The sequence below is a fragment of the Gymnogyps californianus genome, chromosome 1, assembly GCF_018139145.2.
Source record: "Gymnogyps californianus isolate 813 chromosome 1, ASM1813914v2, whole genome shotgun sequence".
NCBI lineage: Eukaryota > Metazoa > Chordata > Aves > Accipitriformes > Cathartidae > Gymnogyps > Gymnogyps californianus.
In genome coordinates, this window is record NC_059471.1 from 218,178,884 (window position 1) to 218,200,055 (window position 21,172).

Consider the following 21,172-nt stretch of genomic DNA (forward strand, 5'->3'; position numbering starts at 1 on the left):
GGCACAGCCCCAGCTGGAGGCACGGTCATGGCAGCGCGCGTCTGGGCGAGTGGGAGCCCAGCTCAGTGGCTCACGGCACCTGCCGCCGGTGGGGCTACCAGGGCATCTTCCACTTGCCCTTCACCAGGGAGGCACCGCCTGGTCCTTCGAGCAGGCGAGGGCGGGCAGGGAGGGAGCTGCCCTCCGTGCTGCCGTACCTCCCTCGCCCACGCCGCCAGAGATGCGTCCGCTGAGCACCCAGGGGCAGCACCCTTAAACCCACGCCCTCCCCGGGTGCTCCCTGCCCGCCACGTAGGGGCAAATCCGTGCAGTCGGATCCAAACCAAAGCCCAGGTCCTGGGATCAACATTGGGGTGCTGGAGCAGGGGATGCGGAGAGCCTGACGCAGGGTCCCCGTGCATCGTCAGGTCCCAGCACAGGAGGTGCCTGCCCAGGCCCAGGGGAAGGCCGGAGAGCAGGGGCTGGCATCCCCCCCAGCTCCTGCCCGACCCTCTCCAGCACATCCCCGTTGTGCTGCTCGGCAGCGCTGGCTGCACTTCCCACCACACAAGAAATGTCTGCAAAAAGCTCTTCCCTGAGGTGTGGAGGAAGGTGGATGGGAGGAGACGCGCAAGCAAGCAGGAAATGCAGGTGGCACGGTGGGACCTGGAGCATCTCTCCACCTCTCCGTATCTCTGTCTCCACCTCTCCATGTCTCCATGTCTCCATGTCTCCACCTCTCCATCTCTCCACCTCTCCATCTCTCCATTTCACCATCTCTCCATCTCTCTGTCCTTCCACCTCTCCATCTCTCTGTCTCTCCACCTCTCCACATCTCCATCTCTCCACCTCTCCATCTCTCCATCTCTCCATCTCTCCACATCTCCATCTCTCCACCTCTCCATCTCTCCATCTCTCCATCTCTCCACATCTCCATCTCTCCACCTCTCCATCTCTCCATTTCACCATCTCTCCATCTCTCTGTCCTTCCACCTCTCCATCTCTCTGTCTCTCCACCTCTCCACATCTCCATCTCTCCACCTCTCCATCTCTCCATCTCTCCATCTCTCCACATCTCCATCTCTCCACCTCTCCATCTCTCCATCTCTCCATCTCTCCACATCTCCATCTCTCCACCTCTCCATCTCTCCATCTTTCCACTTCTCCACCTCCCCACCTCTCCATCTCCCCTTCTCTCCACCTCTCCTCCCCTCCCCTCCTCTCGCCTCCCCCGACTGTCCCCCCCCGCCCCGTGCCCGCCCCGGCCGTTCCCCGCTGCCCGCTGGCGCTCCCGCCGCTGCGCCCGACCGGCGCCGAGGACGCACCGCCCGGTGCCCACCGCTCCCACTTTCCCCGGGCCCGGAGGGCTCCACCGACCGCCCCGTGCTCCGGGCGGCTCCGCGGGCTCTTCCCGCCGCCGGGGCAGCGCCGGGGACCGCTCTCCCCCGCCGCTCCGGCCCGTGCGCCCCGCCGCTCCCCCGCCCGCCGCCGGCGCGCCCGGTCCCGGTGCGCACAGCCCCGGGGGGCCGCGCTCGCCGCTCCCGGCTCCGCCCGGCCCCGCGCTGCCCGCCGCCCGGCTCGGCCCGGCCCGGGAGGGGGGAGCGGCGGGGCCGACCCGCCGCCTCCGGGCCCCCCCCCCCCCCCCGCCCCGCACCGGGGCTGAGCCCCGCGCCCCGCTCCCCGGCGCCGCGTTACGCACGGGGCTCGCCCGGCCCGGGGGGCTCCGTCGGGGCTCCCCGGTGGCCGGGGCGGGGGGGGGGAAGCAGGCCCCGGCTGCCAGCGCTCCCCGCACGGCCGGGAGCCCGGCCCCGGCTGCCACGGGCGGGCACGGCGCGGGGGGGACACACGGCTGGGGTGCCCCGGGGGGGGCGGCGCGGCGGCTCCCCGGGGGCCGGGGCCGGGCTCGGGCCCCGCAGGGCTGTGGTTAATGTGTAATTCGGAGCATATGGTATTTTCCAAAGGCGGGCGGTTGTGCGCGGAGCGCGGGGGCCGGGAGCGGGGTGCTAATAACGCTCAATTGCTCGCGGAGCCGGGCGCGGAGGGCCGCGGTGCAGGGCTCCTCGCTGGCTAATATTTGCTCTTCAAATATTTTACTTGAAAGTTTTACAACGTGTTTTTTATCTCCGGAGAGGGGGGCCATCTGTGCCGGGCCCTCGGGTTGCACACCGGGGCCGTCCCCGCAGTGCCCATCCACCCCCGGGGGCCGCCTTCTATTTGTTCAACACCACCAAAACAAAACAAAAAAATAATAAAAAAGAAAAAAAAATTAAAAAAACCCCAATTAAATAAATGTAATAAAACGGAATCTGGCTTTATGATTGAATCCCAAGCGCTTTACCATATGGCAGCTATGTCTGTCCCTGTTTGCTTGGCGGGAGACGCGGGAGCGAAGCCCACCGGGGTAGCTCCTTCGGGGGTTACCGGGGATGCTCGGGGCGGCGGGATGCGGCGGGGCGTGTGCTGTCCACCGGGTGCTAGTGCTGAAATACCGGCGGTAAACACCGGTACCGACTCACTGCCCGGCCCGGGTGTGTGCTGGGCGCGGCCGCTTATTCCCCATCGGGCCGCCCCTTCCTCCCCATCCTCCTCTTCCTCCTACCCCGTGACATCACGGCCCCGCTCCCTCATCAGCCACCCCGCACAACACCGGCACGGCAGCACCGGGTTGGCTCCGAGGACGATCTGGTTCAGCTCCTTCGAGGCTCCGCAGGTACCCCCTTGCACCTCTCCGGGCATCCCTGCTCTCAGGCATATACACACATACACGCACGCACAAATACACACACATCTATGTGCACACTGTGGCGTGGGCGCGTGTAAAAACGCACGCACACATGTGTGCAGCTGGGCACGCAGAGAAAGGAGCATGTTGCGTGCACGCGGATGCACTTGGATGTGCGTGCACGCGTGGATACGTGCGCACAGACATCCCCTCACGCTTGCACGCACGTGGGGTGCAGCAGGGGGCAAGCTCAGGCACGGGAGGGCTGCTGTGGGGCAGAGGGGGGTTGTGACTTCTTGTCCTGTGCAGCTGCGGGAAGCAATTTCCAGTAGGAATTGGGTGGTGAAGGTTCCTTAATGCGGAGAAGGCTTTGGGCTTCCTCCAGGACTGATCTGCTCCGGTCTAGCCTAGTCAAGTCCCATCTCGTTTACTCCTCTCCTTGCCTCTGCGTGCTGCACAAAGACCGAGCTCACCACCCCTCCGACATCCCTCAGCAGGACCCGAGAGGCACCGCGGGCTCACAGCTCACTTGGCTTTCCCAGTGCACCCATTTTCACCCAGTGCACAGCACGGGCCAAGCCTCTGGCTGGGGCAAAGCCGGGGAATGCTGGTGGGGGCTGTGCTGGCCCCTGAGGGGACCCGCGTTCTGCCGGTACTGCTTGTTCCCTCCTTCCTGGAGCAGCCTCGTGTGCTTTGCTCCAGGGCGATCCGTCCCTTTCCTAACGAGAGGGAGGTCTGGCGCACCACACGTTCGCTTTTCACCTGCGGGAAATCTGCCGAGTCGTCCCCGTTGTTGGTTTTATTTTGCTTTTCTTGAATTTCCTAATGAGGGTCAGTGTCTCCACACAACATTCGCAAGCTGTGCAGGGAAGCAGCGCCAAGGCTGCAGTGGGATTTGGGGACTGTAGCAGGGAAAGCCCCACGCTGCGGGTGTCCAGGAGTTTGCAGGGTGTCTCAGGTGAAATCCCAGGTTAAGCAGGGGTGTCAGCCGGGCTGCCAGGCTCTGGCAAGCAGCCGTCGGTCTGTGTGGCACCTCTGTGGCTCAGCGTGCTGCTCATTAATTACGAGGAGCGTTGCTGAGCAGACAGCAAGGGGAGCGGGGTTTTCTGCGAGAGAAGTGCTGGCACCAGCGTCCCTGTGGAAACCTCCCCTCTCCCTCGTTTCATGGGGCAGGGTGCTGCCCCGGACCCCACAGCACCCCTCTGCGATGCCTGGTGCTCGGAGCTGTGCTGCCTTTCCTCCCACTTCCACGGGGCTGAAACCTCCCGTGTCTCTGGTGACACCAGGGATGAGCCGGTGGTGACCGGCCCCTCCTGCCCTGATTCCCGCTGGGGCCATCTCCTGCAGGAGGAATGGCTGCCCTCACCCCGTCGCGGTCCCAGGTGGTCTCAGAGGCACCACGGGGACTTGGCAAAGTGTCTGTCCGCAGGCATCCTGCGGGACCTGCTGCCGTTGCGTTCCTGGCTGCCGGTGAATCCCCAGGGTGGGAGGAGGTGGCATTCACCCTGCAGACCCGGGGGGAGCCGCGGGAGAGCTGCAGGGCAGGATGGGCAGGGCAGCAGGGATGTGGGGCAGCGCCTGCTCCAGCGCTGGTGGGTGCAGTGGTGGTGCCCCACAGCTGAGGCATCGCCGCCTAAATCCGTGGGGCTGCCTTAGGTCAGGATCTGGAGCGAGGGAAGGTGCGGGGGGGGGCAGACAGAAGTGCTGGGGATGGGGAAAAGGGCAGGGGCTCTGGGATGGTGTGTGCATGCGTGTGGGGAAACCCAGCCTTGATCTCCTGAGCTGGCAGAGGAGGTGGCAGAGCGGTGGAGCGTCTCCAACCAAAGGCGAGGAGGCTCCTGTTAACCAGGTTATCGCTTGCTAGTCTCTCCTTGCCTGGGTTAGGCTCTCGGTGCTGCAAACCCAGCCCCGCGCCATCGGCTGCAGCTGAGCCGCTCCGGATTTATAGCGGGGCAAGGGGAGCGTGGGGCCAGACCCTCCCTCTGAAATAAATAAATACGCCGAGAGACAGCAATGCTGCCGGCGAGGACACGAGGGAGAAGCGGTGATCCCGCGCCCAGGCGCTTGTGCCTGGAGCCACTGGAGAGGCAGCAGGGAAGGGTTAAAGTGGGTGATAAACGGCCCACAAACCAGCACCGAAGCTGTTGCGCACAAACCCAGAGCTCCTGATCCTGTCATCTCCTCTGTTCCTGCCCCCCGTCCCCCGACACCCTGCAGGACCCCGGTGCTCAGCCACGGCGGGGTGGGCATGGGGAAAGCCTCTGTCCCCCGTGGCTTGTCCAAAGGAGTGCGTGCAGGCGCTGGGACACGGCTTAGCCAAGCCAGCTCCATTGCATGCCGGTGGCTGCTAGGTACAGGCAGCGCAGGCAGCGTTCCCGGCGTCTCCCCAGCCACTTCAGAGCCCGAGTGCCTCCTGCAGCCGTGTGAGCACTTTAAAGCCCGGGTCCCTTTGATCCGCTGTGCCTGGAGTGCAATGATTTCCCAAGCAGCCAGATACCCTCGAGCATTTCCATCCTCTGCTCGGTATTTCTGCCCTTGGTCCCCCTTCTTCTCACAGGAGGGTGGGCAGGGGACGTGGCTGAGCCCTGGACACCATCACCAATTTATCCGGCCTCACGACAGCAACCGTCTGCTCTTGGCAATTCCCAGGCACCGAAAGCCCCGTGAAGCCTCACCATGCAACACCGAGGTGAGCGATGCTGCTGCACCAGGGCGGCTCAGGGAGCGGGGTCCCAGAGTCCGTGGTCCTGGGGGAATCGGGGAGGTGCCATGTCGGCACCCGCTCTCTCACAAATGAAGCTGCTTTTCCCCTGCAAAGCCCGAATTTAGCGCTGGTAGCTGATACACATATGGCTCTGCAGGGTCCTCCCAGCCCCCCGGGGATGTTCAGCGCTTCCCTGCCCACCCCAACCTGTCACCCCCCTTTGCAGCTGCCTTCCCCTGCTGCCTCTGCCTGGAGGAACCTCCTTCTCCCCGTGCTCCTCCATGGGGTATTTTTTCTGCCAGCATCGCCTGGGCTGGTCCCCCATGCCCTGCCTGCTCCTGCCGCCCGCTGCCTGCACCCACACCCCAGCAAATGAGCCCCACGTTGCTCCAAGCTCCAAGTCTTCCCGCCCAGACCCCTCCAAACCCCCTCCCTCAATGCACAGGGGTCCCCGACGCCACCGGTCCTTCACCCTGCAAAGCCTCAGGCCCCGGTGCTCTCCTGCGGAGCCAGGGAGGGAAGGGCAGGCAGCGGCCCCCCTTGCAGCAAGCCCCGTTCCCCGTCACCGGCTGCCTGGCCTCTCCCCAGGGCCCAGTGGCGTGAACCAGCTGGGGGGTCTCTTCGTGAACGGCCGCCCCCTCCCCGCCTGCAAGAGGAAGAGGATCGTCGAGCTGGCGGCATGCGGCGTCCGCACCTCGGACATCTCCCGCAGCCTCAAGGTGCGCCTGAGTCGGGGGGTGTGGGGGTCTCCTTCTCCTCCAAATCCTTTTCCCGCTGAGCCTCTGCCCCAGCCGCCCCGTCCACAGGTGTCCAACGGCTGCGTCAGCAAGATCCTGGGCCACTACTACCGGACGGGGGCCGTGGAGCCCAAGGCTATTGGGGGCAGCAAGCCCCGCATGGCCACCCCCGAGGTGGTGGCCAGGATCGCCCAGCTGAAGCTGGAGCACCCTTCCCTCTTCGCCTGGGAGATCCGTCGGCAGCTGCGCGCCGAGGGCATCTGCGCCAGCAACAGGACCCCCAGTGTGAGTCCCTGCCGGGGAGAGCCGCGGGGAGGGGGCTGCGGGGACGCTGGGGCCGGGCACTGCGGAGAGCAGGGGGGGTCCGACCCCACGGCTGGGGTGCTGCGGGGTGAGGTCCCTCGCTGGCGTGGGCTGGGGGCGGCGGGGAGGGATGCGCAGGGAAGGGCTTTGTGCTCGGCGAGACGGCGGAGGGAGAAGCAGGCAGGGAGGGGAAGGCAAATCGCTCCCTCCCAGCTACAGCAGAGCCCTGCCGGCTGTCCCCAGCAAGCCTGGCCATCGTCTCGGGCATCGGGATGCCACGGTGGGTCTGTTACAAGTGCCGCTGGTCGGCAGAGACAATAAAATGCAATCTGTAGCGTCAGCACGGAAAGCAGTACTGCCTAATGACAGACCCACCCCTATAAATCTCACGGTCTCCAGCCCCGAGGTGCAGATTGCCCCACATTAAATATTGTTAGTCCACCGAAATTAAAGGGTTGCCTGTATCAACAAACAGCGGAGCAGATGGGCATGGCCCCGGCGCGGAGAATCCCTGGCACGTGCTCAGGCGCGGCTGCAGGAGAGCACCTCGGAGACGAGCTTCGGGGCATCAGCCTCGATTCCTCCCCACCTCGGTGCCGCCTGAGCACATCTCCGGCTCCTGCAGTGAGCGGAGGGAGGGGTGCCCACCGCAGGCAGGGGCTTTGCCCAGCACCCCTTGCTCCCACCCTTGCGGGGCCCTGCACCCCCTGCCCGCGGCACAGCCCCCGTTTCTCCCTGCCCAGGTCTCCTCCATCAACCGGGTGCTGAGGAACCTGCCCAGCGACCTGCGGCTGGCGGCGGAGCGGGGTTTGGCGAGGGACCCGCTGCCACGGGGTGAGCCTTGCTGGGGGTGACGGAGCGGGGAGCAGGGGCTGGGGGTGGGTGCACCCCATGGGAGAGACCTGCTCCGAGTGGGCAGAGAGCTCCTGCCACCACCGGCCTCCCGGCTGCACACACATCCATGTGTGCACGCACACACGCATGCGCACACACACACACACACATGCACACATGCATGCACACACATGCATGTGCATGCACATGGCTCCTCCGCACACTCCTGCACTGACCCTGTGCCCCCAAAGCAAAGGGGCTCATCAACCCTCCCTGACCCTTCCCAGCCCCTCCTGGGGGACCCCCCAGGGCTGGGTCCCCCCCCACCTTCTGCCTTTCTGTCCCTGCAGTGTCCCCTCTCGCCACCCCCTCCATCCCGCATCCCCCGGGCTGCCGCTCGCCCACCGAAGCCGGTGCCACCATCTCCCCAGGGACCCAGCACCCTCCGTGGGGCTCCGCGTCTGGCCGGCGGCTCCCGCTGAGCACCCATCACAGGAACAGGACGGTTTTCTCTAGCCAGCAGTCAGAGGCCCTGGAGAAAGGTGCGGCTCTCATGGGATGCCGGCCGAGGCCGGAGCATTCGGCGTGCCTGCCCCGAGCTGCTGCAGAGTGCTGGGATGGAGCAGGGCCATTCCCAGGGGAGGGCATTGCTGCTTTCTGGATGGGCTCCTGTCCCTTTGCATGGCATGGCCATCACTGCGGTGCCCCAAACTGCTCTGAATTGCCAGCAGCAGGGCCCGGTGATGGACCGGCTGCAGCCGCACGTCCTGGCATCGCCCGCCAAGGTGCCGGGGGGGTGGCTGCACCGGACAGGCTGATCTTGCCCCAATCCCCCTTGCAGAGTTTCAGAGGGGACAGTACCCAGACACCGTCACCCGGGAGAGACTGGCCGCGGCCACCCAGCTCCCTGACACAACCATCAGGGTAAGAGGAGACCCACCACGCTGCTGCTCTCCGGCCGGGAGTGTGCCTGGCCTGATCCTGTCGGCCAAAGCATCGCAGCCGGGGCGCAGGGCTTGGGGCTGCCCAGCCTGCCAGCATGGGGGGGACAGGGGTCCGCCCTGGCATTTGGGGACATCTCCAAACCATGTCACTGCTGCTGGTGGTGGCAGAGGTGGGAATGGGCTCAGGCGGGCAGCGTGTGTGCAGCAGACAAGGGGGAGTGACCCCCGAGAGCAGGTTTTGTCCCCAGCTCGGGGGTCTCTACCCTCTGATGGCAGGGCACGGGCAGGAGCAGGGCAGGGCTGGCTCCGTCAGGATGTGCCGGTCTCTCATGTCTGCCGGGGCAAGGCCGGGGCCGGGGGAGTGGGACCCTCAGGCTGCTCCTCAGCAGCGGCCCCTGCACCCAGCACCTCTGTCAGAGGCAACGCATGCCTGTGCTGCGCAGCCACGAGCGGCTGCGTGCCCCGTCCCACTGCAGCCACTGCTCCGGCCCCACTCCCGGCCTCTGCTCGCCCCGGCTCTGCCCTGCCGTGGAGCCAGCGCAGGGCCCGGGAGGTTGTGGGGACACTGCTGGACCCCAGGATGGTGCCACAGAGCAGGGGTGCAGGGGAGGACAGCACAGCGCTGCAGAGCCATGGCACGCTCCATGGCATGCTGCATGGCATACTTCGTGGCACGCTCCATGGCACACTTCACGGCACAATCCATGGCACGCTCCGTGGCACGCTCCGTGGCACGCACCCCTCAAACACACATCCAGGGCACACTCGGTAGCTCCAGGCAGACATCCCTGCGCTGCTGGCAAACCTTCACACGTTCGTGGCAGCCGCTTCCCCTCCCAGCCACAGACCATCGCCGGTCATCTTGGTGACCCAGGCAGCGACAGCAGCGAGTCCCCCGCTCTGCCGTGGCAGAGCTGCCCATGCACGTGGTCACCCCACGCCGTGGCAATGCACACACGTGCACACACGTGTCTCCCATGCCCTGTGCTGGAGAAGCACCCCGGAGCCTGGCATGTGCTTGCAGCCCAACGAGGTGGAGAAGATGCAGGATCAAACCCCTTCCTCTGCCCATGCCCATGCCCGTGCCCGGAGGTGCATGAAGAGCCTGTGTCCCGGGGCAAGGAGTTGTGCCAAGGAGCCGGAGCGCTGCCTGGGGTGCGGGTGTCGCAGGGTGGGGGCCGGCAGCCTCAGCCCCCTCCCTCCTCCCCAGGTCTGGTTCTCAAACCGAAGGGCGAAATGGAGGCGGGAGGCCAAGCAGAAGCTGGAGGCTGGCAGTGCAGGTGACAGCCCAGGGGCAGAGGGGACGGGACGTGGGACCTGATGCCCGAGGAGGGGGCTGGGGTCCAGGGGCCACCCTGGGAAGGCGCACGGCTGAAATTTGGCGCTGAGCAACCAGGACGCCTGGGTTTGCTTCCCAGCTCCAGAGCCCTGCTGGGAGCATGGGGAGAGGACACGGCCGCTCTCTGTGCCACCCCCCCCGGTAAAAGGCAGCCCTCCCCACCCCAAAATCAGGGCTGGGGGCCCGCGCGGTGCCCTAGCCAGCACGCTGCCCTCCCTGCCTCTCCCCACGCAGGCTCCTGGTGCGACTGGATCCTGCCCCGTGGGGTGGCTGTGGCTGCTTTCGGCCCCCCCTCCACAACAGCCGCCGGCTCCGCACAGGTAGGAGATGGTCGGGGGTCCCTTCCCGCGCTGCAGCCTCCAGCCAAGGTGATGGGGAGGCCTCGCCGGCACCCCAACAGACTCCGGGCACCCTCTGGAGCCCACACTCCCATTGCCCGGCTGCTCTGAGCTCTCTGGGTGCTGTCCTCCCTGGGAGCCGTTTCTGAGGCCGCCCCGGGGGTGACACTTTGCATGTCCCCTCTGGGGTGGTCTGGTCCCAAAGCATCCCCACGGATGCCCTGTGACATCCCGCTCTCTGCTCCCTGTGCAGCACCTCTCAGCCACCCCCGCCGGCTCGCTGCAGCCCCTCCGTGGCCACTGCCACGGTCACGGCCACGGCCACGGTCACAGCCACGGCCTCACCACCTACGCTGGCACCCTGGCCCCGCTGCACCTCTGTGCCTCCGGCCCCTGCGCCTGGGATGATGCTTGTTGCGGTAAAAGGACTGGGAGGGGGGCTGGGACCCCCGGGTACAGCCAGGGTGGGTGCTGGCAGCAGGTTGTGGGACCCCATGGGGTGCTGGAGGGTGCAGGGAGCCGGTCCCCCTCCCCGCCTGGCCCCGGCCCCGCAGTGATGGGGTTGGTTGCTGCGGGGTGGGTGTCCCCTGCCCCATGGCAGAGCAGGGCTGGGGGCGAGGGCGATGCCTCCCAGCCCCATGCGCTGCCTGAGCCCCGTTTCCATCCCACAGGCCTGGCCCCCGGCGGCAGCCCCCCTCCGGCTCCCTGGCAGCCCTTGGAGGGCCCCCCCTTTGCCCTGCTGCCCCCCCGGGCTCACCTGCACCCTGCTGCCAGCCTGCTTCCCGGACCCCCCCTGAGCCCCCCGATGCTGCCGCTCCAGGCCAGCTCGCCGGAGCCCCTCGCCCGCCTCCATGCACCGGGGTGCCCCTGGCTCTGAGGGTCCCTGGCGAGGCGGGGGGCTCCGAGACACCCTCCAGCACAGTGAGTCAAGGATGTCCGTGCACCGGTGCGCGTCGGTGACAGCCGGGCCACCGTCGGCTCACCGCCTGCCACCTCCAAACCAGAACTCCCCATCTCCCTCCCGGGCGCTCAGCCCCCCAGGTCCAGTGGGGCAGAAGGGGTGGGTGCTCAGGGGAAAGCACCCCGCCACACTGCCCGGGTTTGGGTTACCGGGGCTCAAAGCCTTGCTGGCACATGGGGGATGAGTGTGCCCCTTCCCAGCTGGGCGAGGCGTTTATCCCGGTGCTACCGGCTGCGGCACAGCCCTGCCAGCCCACAGAGCCATAACTTGTCCTGCAAGGCTTTGCGTGGGACAATGCCTTGCAGCTCACCCAGGAGCTGCCGGACATCCAGTGTCCTGCTGTCTGCACTGCAAGGTCCCCACAGCCACCCCATGCACTCATCATCCGGCCTGCTGCTTCCCTGGGCCCCCCCCATCTCCCCCAGCACCCCCCAACCCATCCTGCAGCCCCTGCAGCCCCCTCCCTTCTCCCCCACCCCAGACCCCCCTCTGATCCCAGCCGGTGTTTTCAGCCCGGCTCCAGCCGGGGCACAGCATGGCCGGGACAGCCCCTGGCAGCTCCCCAAATCCCGCAGTGGGGTGATGCCCACCGGCATCCATCCCAGCGGGAGCTTTGCCACCCCAAGGCAGGAAAGCTTCATGCTGGGCTTTGCCTGGCCACTGGCCTCTTCCTCAGCTGCCTCGGGTGGCTTGTGGGGACCAGGACCACAACCATGTCCCTGGGGCTGTGGCTGGGGACAGGCAGTGGGAGCCGAGCGCCTTGGGGACCCCCTCGTCACGCTGGAGCGTTTGTCACAGTCCCCAGTGCCGTGTCCCTGTCCCAGCCCCTGGGACACTGCAGAAGGCTGGGCAATGTCACTGCCCCGCTTCGCTGCTGCATCCCCCAATTAGCATCCCTCCATCCGCTTCAAGCTTTCCCCCCTCCTGTCTACAATACCGTTAAATTACCCTGGGAAAAGTTAATTAACTGCGTGTGAGGCGGGATAGTCAATGCCCACGCTCCCATCCACCCTGCCGCGAGCGCCGGTGCACGACACTATTGCAGCAGGCACCGGTGCAGGTGCTGGCTGCTTCTGCCCATCTCTGCCCGGACGTCGGGGCAGCACTGGTGAGCAGAGCCAGGGCTCGGCCCTGAGCAGACGCTGCCTGGCCTCCCCCCGAGGCAGCCAGCCGGAGCAGCCCCCCAGTCCCTCTTCCCTGCAGAGTCCCCGGTTCGACGCCTCTGCTCCGGGTGCCGGGGCACGGCGCGGCGGGGGATGCACGGGAGGATGCGGAGCAACGGGGGCGGCAGCATGGGAGCCCGGCCAGGGACCCCTTCTCCTGCCTGCCGGGCTCATGCTGCATCCCTGCCACAGCGCCATGAAGCACCGGTTCCCATCGGGGGCTGTTGGAAACGGGGGACACCCCGCTGTTAAGCAGGGGCTTTTCCTGGTGCCTCCGGAGAAACCTCTAGCCCGGAGGGAGCTCTCCTAGCCAGAATGCCAGGGAGTCTCTGGAGCCGGGGAACAGGGGCTGTGCAGGATGGGGAAGCAGGAAAAAACTCGCTGTGGCTGTTGTTCCCCCCTGCAGCGATTGCCCGTAGGTGCTGGCAAGCCCCTGAGCTGCGGTATCGGTTCAGCGTGCCCTGGTACGGGGATGGGACATCGGCGGGCAGGACCGCGCGGCACAGCTAGGACCAGCTCCGGCCATCCCGGATCCCACACTGGCCCCTCCACCGTGACCTTGCAGAGCCGACAGGCCCCGGCTGTGTGGCAGATCTTTGCTCTAAATAAAAAGTTTTGGGTTTCTGTTTGTTTAGAAATGGAATTTAGCGGTGGAGCCAGGGTAAAGGTGCCCATTGCTGGCATGGAGCATCGCTGCGGCCTGAAGAAATGGTTTTATTTGAAGGAAAATGATTGTTTCCTTCAGCCAAAGGAAACCAGCTGGGGGGGCTCAGCCCGAGGTGAAGGCTCTCCCCGTTTGCAGCCTCAGAGGGACACTGCCCAGCGGTCACCGTCCCCATGCACCCACGGCCCCTGGCCGGGAGCCCAGCCTCGGCAGACCACTCCCGACTGCAGACTGCAGCGCGCCGGCTCAGCAGCCCAGGGGTCCCCTCTCTCTCCCAGGACAACGTCGGGCTCCAGCATAGTTTGTGTCTTTTTAAGCAAGAAAAAATAATTTCTATAGGAGAAAAATGTTCTGTGGACTTCCCTAAGAGAAAAACCATCCCAGGAGTACGCAGCCACGTTACCCCGATCGTTCAGTCTTCCAAAAATCTCAGGCCTGAGGATGCCACTGAAGGCTTTTGCTCACCCGCACCCACCACGCAGCGGCTGCACCAGCCCCAGCCCCGTCTTGGCCGCCCGGCTGTCCCAGCCGCCCGGCTGAGCTGCGGCAGCATCCCGGGACTGGGGCAGCACGCTGCTGCCGGCGGAGAGGTGGGCTGAGACCTGCCAAACTCGTGCCACATATTACCAACCAGCTGCCTTACAGGGAAAGCCTCAGTGTCCCCATTCCCACTTTTCCGACATCTAAGCAGACTCATAAGATGGAGGTGAGCAAGGACGCCCTGGGCCACCCCGAGCCCCCGGCACCCTCGGGCTGCAGCTCTGCCGAGCAGCTCCCTCTGCCCGTGTGCCACAGCCTGTGCGATGCCGTGGGCTGCCGAGCACCCAGCGCAGCCGGGGCTGCAAACAGCCGGCACGGCCCCAGGCAGCTCCACGACACACATGGAGCCCACGGCAGTGGAATTTCAACCATGCTCAGCCCAGGGGACAGGGATGGGGACGGGATGGGTGGCATTGCCACAATGGTGGCAGACCAGGACTGTGCACAGCAGCCACCACCATGCCCTGGCAATACCCAAAGCTGCGGCCACTCACAGCCGCGGCCGGGCGGTGTGAGGCTGCGAAATGCCCGCTCGAGTCCGGGACCTCCAACCACTCGTCACAGCTCCAAAGGAGCCTTTTCCTTCCAGAAACGTGGAGCGACTCGGCCGGGTTTGGGTGTATTTTTCAGGGGCTGCAGGAGGCCGGCTGCTGCGGTCACCAGCGCCTGGGCCCTTCCGCACCGCTCGGCAGCGGACCCGTGATTTCATACCCAGCCCTTCCAAAACATTTAAAAATGAAATTGCTAGACCCACCAGGAGAGACCTCAGCAGGGGCCGGTGGCTGGCACGGGACACTGCCGCCGATGTGCCCGTTCACATGGTGTAGGACCTTGTTTGCAGAGGCCGGCCGGGCAGGCGGGTCTGCAGGTGCCCCCCTGGGACACCCGAAATGCTGCGGGGTGCTGGGAGCATGTGGGGAGCCAGCCCTTGGGGTGCATGTCCACAGGGAGGGGGTGCAGGGCAGGACCCCCCCAGCCGTTCGGTAGCTCATACAAAGGCGCCATCCCACCGAGAGCCCTTGCCGGCAGCTGCGGCGTGGTGGTGGGCTCCTTCCCAGCTCAGGGTGCAGCCGGGGCGTTCGCTCCCCCCCAGCCCTTTGCTGTGACTGTGCAATGCCCTGGGCACAGGCAAGTTTTGCAAACCCCTCCTGGAGAAGCAAGCGGGCAGCAAGCTCTCCTGCCTGCTCTCCTGCCTCCGGGCAGTGCGCTGAGTGAACCGGGGACCTCAGCGTGGCCAAGGGGACACGTCCTGGCCACACCGCTGGAGGAGAGGGGACTCGGGCACAGCCGGGCACGTGCCGGCAGCCGGGGCCACGGGGAACCGGCAGGGCTGGAAGCAGCCAGGGCAGAGTGGGCAGCAAACTGGCAGGGCTGCAAAGAGCATCACGGCACGTGAGCTCCTGGGCTGCTGGCTTGGAGGTGGCAGCGGTCGGTGCCAAAGGGACGCCCCACGGCCTTATAGCTGGCATTTTCAGGGCACTTCATCTCAGCCTGAGGGTCATGTCCAGGCCAGGCTGGAGGAACTGGTGCTAAATGGGGCATTAAATTATTTGCAGTGAGTGGCTGTCCTTTTGTTCCCCGGCTTTCTGAGAGCAGGGCAAGCGGGGCTCCAGCCTCGCAGTGCACCCCACTGCCGGGCGCAGGGGGGTTGCGCACATTGGACGTACAGCTGAGTCCCCCCTAGGCTGCTGCTCTGGGCTGTCCCCAGGGAGATGGGGACACACAGCTGTCCCCAGTGCCAGCAGGACCATGCACGACCCAAGGGAGGGAGCCTGGCACTGGGAGCCGATGGGCACAGGTCATCCAACGTCACCATGAAACATCACCCACCTTGCAGGGATTAACTGTCCCCCAGGAGCCGTGGCAGCGAGCGAAGGCACCAGCATCACCTTGCCCTCTGCTGCAAAGCGGCTTTTGAGGCTCGAGGCTGCCGCGATCGTGGGGAGGCTGTTTCTCAGCCGAGCAGCCCAGCGGCTGATGCACCACCAGCTGGGATATGGCTTCTCCCAGTCCTTTCTCAGTCCCCAAGGGTCCTCTAGCTATGCTGCAAATCAGGCCTGGTGCCCTGCATCGGGCAGGATGGACATGTGCGACAAAGGCCATGGCTTAACCCCCACCTTCCATCACGGGGCCGCCTCGGGTGCATCTGCCTCTTGTCCAGCCCGGGCTCCCCGGGCTCTGCCGGTGGCCCCACTCGCAGGGTCTTTGCACCGTGAGCGATCCTGGCTCCAAGCCCACACCCGTCTGGACCGTGGTGCTGCACCCCAGCGCCAAGTGCTCCGGGGAAAACTTACACCGAAGCGCAGGAGAACCCCTCGTCCCATCCTGTCCCCCCCACTTTTCTCCACCGAAGGCAACAACCTGCAGCAGCTCCGGTGGCAGAGTCAGGGCTCTGGGGCAGCAGTGCTGAGCCCTGGGAACCTGCGAGCTCTGCGCCTGGGCTCCAGCTGCCCCCCGGCTGCCCGAGGGAAGGGGCACACGAGGGCCAGCCTCAAGTCTGTCACCAAGGCGGGGTGGGTCTGGGCCCCCCTTCCATCAGCTCCCCGGGCTGTGAAAGGACCCAGCTCCCATCTCCCTGCCCTGACTCCTGCTGACCCCTCACTCCCTGGCCAGGCACCCCTGGGCTGGGTGGAAGCCCCCCAGCAGGATGGGTGCTGGTGCACTGAGCACCCGCCTGAGCCGTTACAGGGGGACAGCCAGCACGTCCCTGCAGGGACAGCCTCGGGGACAGCCCGGGGAACAGCCAGTGTAACCCCCCAGGGAAAGCCTGGGGGACAGCCAGTGTAACCCCTCAGGGACAGGCTTGGGGACAGCCAGTGTAACCCCCCAGGGACTGCCCAGGGGACAGCCAGCGCATCCCCGCAGGGACAGCCAGCGCAGGGCTCAGCTCCCTGCAGGGACCGCGTTTTTGCAGGGCACACAGTTTGCCAGTGCACCTTACTGGGAGACACCCCCCCACCCCAGCCACGCGTGGCACTGCTGCTGCCAGTCCCCACGGGACGCTCCGTGCCTGCTTGCCTCCCGCCAGCCAGCCTTGGGCTTTTCGGAGGCAGCGCCCAGGACCAGTCTGCTCCCCCTTCTCCCAGTGCCCGCAGCTCAGCCCCTCGCTACCCAAGCACGGCCACCATTGGGCTGCCAAACACTTGGCTTTGCCCAGTCCCACTAAGTACAACGCAATTAGCACTCCTGCAGCACACAGAGCTGACCTGAGCCGACCCCGCAGGGCTTTCCCCCAGCGTGGCCCCAGCTCCCCGGGGCCGTCAGCCAGCACCGATCCCGACAGCACCCCGGCGCGGCTATAAAACAGGTCAGACCCCCTCCTGGCACCAGGGGACGAGGAAATGAGCTTCCAAACGCATCTCGGAGTCTCTGCCCACCTCCTCTGAGTCCCAGCATAGCGCACGCAGCGTTTTATTAAGGCCCAAATCCCCCTGCCCAGAGATGCTCATGGAAGATGCACGTCAGGGAGCGGGGCTCTAAGGTGGCACCCGCAGCCAGCCAGAAATGCACCGGGCACAGGATACAAAGTGGTGGTGTTTAATTACTCAATATACAACAGCACATCACGCAGCCATACGCCCCCTCCCCGAGAGAAAGAGAACTATAAAGTTTATCGAAGGATAAAAAGGAGGATCCTTCCTGTCCCGCAGCGGCAGGGCTGCCTCCCAGCCCCGCTCAGCCCCCACCACCGGCTCCAGGCAAGGAGTGGGGACATTTGGGGACATGCCACCCCGGCAGGTCTGGGCAAGCTCTCGCAGACGGCACATGCAGGTGGGGAGAGCGGCCAGCACGCAGCGCTGCCGGGGCGAAGGCAGGACACCGCGAAGTGGAGCTGCCCGATGAGTCCTTGAGGTTCAAGTCCTACCAGATAAACACACAGAGACGAGGCCACGCTGAGGAGAAAGGAAAAACACTCCCCCCCCCAAAATAAAACAAAGAAAACCAAACAAAACAGCAGTTGGAAGAGACGTCCCCGGCTCATCCGGTCCCTGTGCCGCCGGCCCAGCTAGCGCTTGGAGAGCTCATGCGATAGCCAGTCCAGCCCGTCGTAGAGCCCCGTGCCCTGGGTCGCACACGTTGCCTGCACGTACCACTGCAAAACAGAGGGAGACGAAGAAAAGGGCTTCGGGCTCTGCAGATCGCCAGCCCGCTGCACCCCAGGAGCAGCCCGTTGGCCCCACGGGTCCCTCCTGCAGGGACGGGGACAGGGATGGCACCCTGGACACTCACGGTCCTGCTGCGCAGCGTCTGCAGCCCCAGCTTGTCGGTCAGCTCGCTCACCGCCATGGCGTTGGGCATGTCCTGCTTGTTGGCAAACACCAGCAAGACGGCGTCCCGCAGCTCGTCCTCCTGCAGCTGTGGAGAGAGCGGGGACGGCTGAGACGGGCGCTGCCGAAGGGTGGCTCTCGGTGAGCCCTCGGTGAGCCTCCGCAGCACCGGCACCCTGGTGAGCGAGACCCAGCTTGGACAGACCCAAAGAGCTGGGAGAGCTCACCAGCTCCTCCGCTCACCTCCAGTATCTTGGCTGCCTTCCTGCCCCCATCGTTGCCCGGAGGTCTCAGTGGCACTGGGATGCTCTTCCAGGAGCACCCGTGCCCTTTCACAGAGGGGACGCCCGCGTTGGAGCGAGGGGCTCCAGGGATGGGGGGGTACAGCGACCACCGTGGGGACAGTGCAAGAGAGCAGGCACGATGCTCTCCAAACAACGGCAAGCAGGCAGCGGGCATCTGCCCGTCCCTTCTCCTCGCTCTCAGGCTGTGACAGACTCCACTCTGTGCCAGCTTCCCTCCCCAAGGACGCTCTGCCCCTCCCAGGGCAACCGCACCGAGGGGTAAATGACCCCCGCCTCGCAGGCTGGCTTTCGGATGTCGTTTCTGGACGCTGCCTCCCCTCCCCACGTGCACTGGGCGCTCGGCTAGCAAAGCCCTGACTAAGTAAAACCTAAACCCATGTTTTCTCAGCTATTTTTCCCCCTTGCAATTGCTCCTGAGCCCTGCAGGTCCAGCCTCTGCCTGGCAGAGGAGTCACTGTCGGGTACCCAAGCCCATCTCCGGACAGAAGCCCCTGGCACCGCACCGCGGGCAGAGCAGGGTCGGGTCTCATCTCGCACCCACCCAGGCATCGCTGCAGAGCCGGGCGAGCAGGAGGAGGGCTGGGGGACGCCCACCTCCCTGCCAGACCGAATCCCCCCCATCACTCACCATCTTCTGCAGCTCGTCAGCAGACTCCTGCACTCGCTCTCGGTCGTTGCTGTCCACCACGAAGATGAGACCCTGTGGGAGAAGCCACGCTGGAGTGGGCAGCTTGCATGGAGAAGAGGGGGACATCCCAGGTGGGCTGCAGGCACCCCCCAACCAAGGGGGAGAGCGGCCCTGCTGCCCCCCGGACCCTGCCGTGCACCCCCCGCAGAGCCAGAGCACCCCGGGGACGGCGCTGCCCCCTCACCCCTCGCCTGCTGCTCCACCAGACCCCTCTGCCTCGCTCCTCTCCGATGGGGCAAACACCCTCACGCCCTCCCAGTGCTCCCAGCGGGTCCACCACACTGGGGACCAGGATGCTTTCCCTGCCAGCACTCACACACCCAGTTCAGGCAGGATCAGGCCACCAGCCCCGGGGAACCCGGGCCAGCCCCGCCGCAGCTGATGGAAGCTCATCCCTGCCCTGACTCCGCGTACCTGCGTGTTTTGGAAGTAGTGCCTCCAGAGGGGTCGGATTTTGTCCTGGCCGCCCACGTCCCAGACGGTGAAGCAAATGTTCTTGTACTCCACCGTCTCCACGTTGAATCCTGCGGGGGGCAGGAGGGGCATGGGGAGAGGGTGCCCACTGCCTCTGGGTACAGCTGAGGGAGCCTGGCTCCATCTTCTTTACTCCCCCCGTGAGGATTTACACACATGGATGAGATCCCCCCCCGAGCCGTCTCCTCTCCAGGCTGACCAGCCCCAGCTCTCCCAGCCTGTCCTCGTACGAGAGATGCTCCAGTCCCTTCACCATCGCCGTGGCCCTGCACTGGACTTACTCCAGCAGGTCCCTGTCTCTCCTGCACCGGGGAGCCCAGCACCAGACCCAGCACCCCGAGGTGTCTCAGCAGAGCTGAGCAGAGGGGCAGGAGCTCCTCTCCTGACCCACTCCCAGTGCTCTGCCCAGCGCAGCCCAGCGTCTGGTGGCCCCAAGCCACAAGGGCACGTGCCTGGTGTTCGCTCAGGTTCCTTCCCACCAGGACTGCCAGGACCTTCTCCCCAGAGCTGCTCTGCAGCAGGTACCAGGGCCTGGGGTTGTTCTTCTCCAAGGGTAGGACTTGGCATTCCCCTGGTTGAACTCCATGAGGTTCCTCTGCCCATTTCTCCAGCCTGCCCGGGTCCCCCTGGACGGCAGCACGACCCTCCCCAGTGTATAACCACTCCTCCTAGCTCGGGACCATCCACAAGCTTGCTGAGGGTGCTCTCTCCCCATCACCCAGGTCACTAATGAAGATGTTCAGCAGCACTGGCCAGCGCGGCACACCACGGGTGACCAGCCTCCCTGACCCGGCGGCTCAGCCCGTTCCCAATCCCCCTCCATCAGCGTGCGGGAGATGCTACGGGAGATGGTGCTGAGCGCCCCACTGAAGGCTTCACACCAGGATCTGGCAGGACAGCAGCCTGCCCTCCCTGCCCCACTCGGGCAGACCGGACCCGCGCGGCCTGAGCGACCTCCTGCCCATGACAGTGCCTTTGCACTCTCCGGACCGGAGCCAGACCACGCCGGTGTAACGGCTCCGGCTTCGTGTTCATCACCGCGGGGCAGACGGAGGGCAGCAAACCAGGGCGGCACATTTGGGTCTGCACCGGCTGCGCTGCGCAGGTCGGGGCGGGTGGTCTGTGCCGATGCCCGTGCCGGGGACCGCAAGGGGCATTTTGGGGTGCAAGCAAGGATGCCCACCGGGCACTGCCCACGGCTGTGCCCCAGCACCTAGACGGGCACGGGATAACGGGAGGGTAACGGCTGGGCGGATGGGGCACTGGGTGTCATGCGGCACACCTCACCCCACGCAGCCCCCAGCTCATTGGGGTGCACCAGGGCTCGGCCCAGGGACCCACGGGAAAGCGGTACCCGGGTGGGCAGCATGGCCTGTAGGATGTGGCGGGGGCCCTGCCCGGTGCCGGATGTCAGAGGCAGGGTGGGGGGTCCTGCCCGGTACCCGGTGCTCGATGGGGGCCCTGCCCGGTGCCGGCTGTCAGAGGCAGGGTGGGGGGTCTTGCCCGGTACCCGGTGCTCGATGGGGCCCTGCCCGGTGCCGGGGCACTCACCGATGGTGGGGATGGTGGTGACAATCTCACCCAGCTTCAGCTTGTAGAGGATAGTGGTCTTGCCGGCGGCGTCCAGCCCCACTGCAACGAAGAGGCGGTGTCACCCAGCGCCGGTACCGGTACGTGCCCCGGCCCCATCTCCATCCCCATCCCCCGCCCGGCCCTGCTCCGCCGCCCCCGCGCTCACCCATCAGGATCCGCATCTGCTTCTTGCCGAAGATGCGGGAGAAGATGGCGGAGACCGTGAGGCCCATGGCGGCGGCGGCGGCGGGAGGAACGGGACGGGACGGGACGGGACGGGACGGCCGCGCTGCCACCCCGCTGCCTCCGCGCTCCGCCGCGCCGCAGGCCCCGCCCCGCGTACCTGGCCCCGCCCCCGCGCACCAAGCCCCGCCCCCGCCCCGCCCCCACGGCTGCCGCCCCTGCTCCCTCCACTCTCAGGCCACGCCCCTCACGAACAAGCCCCGCCCCCACCGCTTTGTACCGCCCCCCCCGCCCCGCCCGGGGCGCTACACCTCGCGGGGACCTCCGCATCGCCCCGCCCTGCTGGGGAGCCCCGCCCCTTCCGCCCCGCCCTCTGACGCCTGCCCCCGCCCTCACCATTTATAACCCCGCCCCGTTGGCCACACCCCTTCCCGCGGGCCTGCAGCCCTGCCCT

General features: G+C 66.1%; 2 protein-coding genes across 2 annotated transcripts; one reads left to right on the plus strand and one right to left on the minus strand.

Annotated features, from left to right (window-relative positions):
- The first annotated feature begins 5,377 nt into the window (after positions 1 to 5,377).
- PAX4 (paired box 4) lies at positions 5,378 to 12,534 on the plus strand. Its single transcript, XM_050907187.1, has 10 exons — positions 5,378 to 5,390; positions 5,994 to 6,124; positions 6,212 to 6,427; positions 7,189 to 7,252; positions 7,690 to 7,821; positions 8,121 to 8,203; positions 9,434 to 9,503; positions 9,797 to 9,882; positions 10,154 to 10,319; positions 12,431 to 12,534. The coding sequence occupies exons 1-10, from the start codon at positions 5,378 to 5,380 to the stop codon at positions 12,532 to 12,534; spliced, it is 1,065 nt and encodes a 354-aa protein (XP_050763144.1).
- Positions 12,535 to 17,151: 4,617 nt separating this feature from the next.
- On the minus strand, positions 17,152 to 20,768 carry ARF5 (ADP ribosylation factor 5). Its single transcript, XM_050901432.1, has 6 exons — positions 20,702 to 20,768; positions 20,515 to 20,595; positions 18,904 to 19,013; positions 18,430 to 18,501; positions 17,459 to 17,584; positions 17,152 to 17,321 (listed from the first exon to the last, which is right to left on the minus strand). Exons 1-6 carry the CDS (start codon positions 20,766 to 20,768, stop codon positions 17,235 to 17,237), a joined length of 543 nt encoding a protein of 180 aa, XP_050757389.1. The 3' UTR covers positions 17,152 to 17,234.
- Between the last annotated feature and the right edge of the window lie 404 nt (positions 20,769 to 21,172).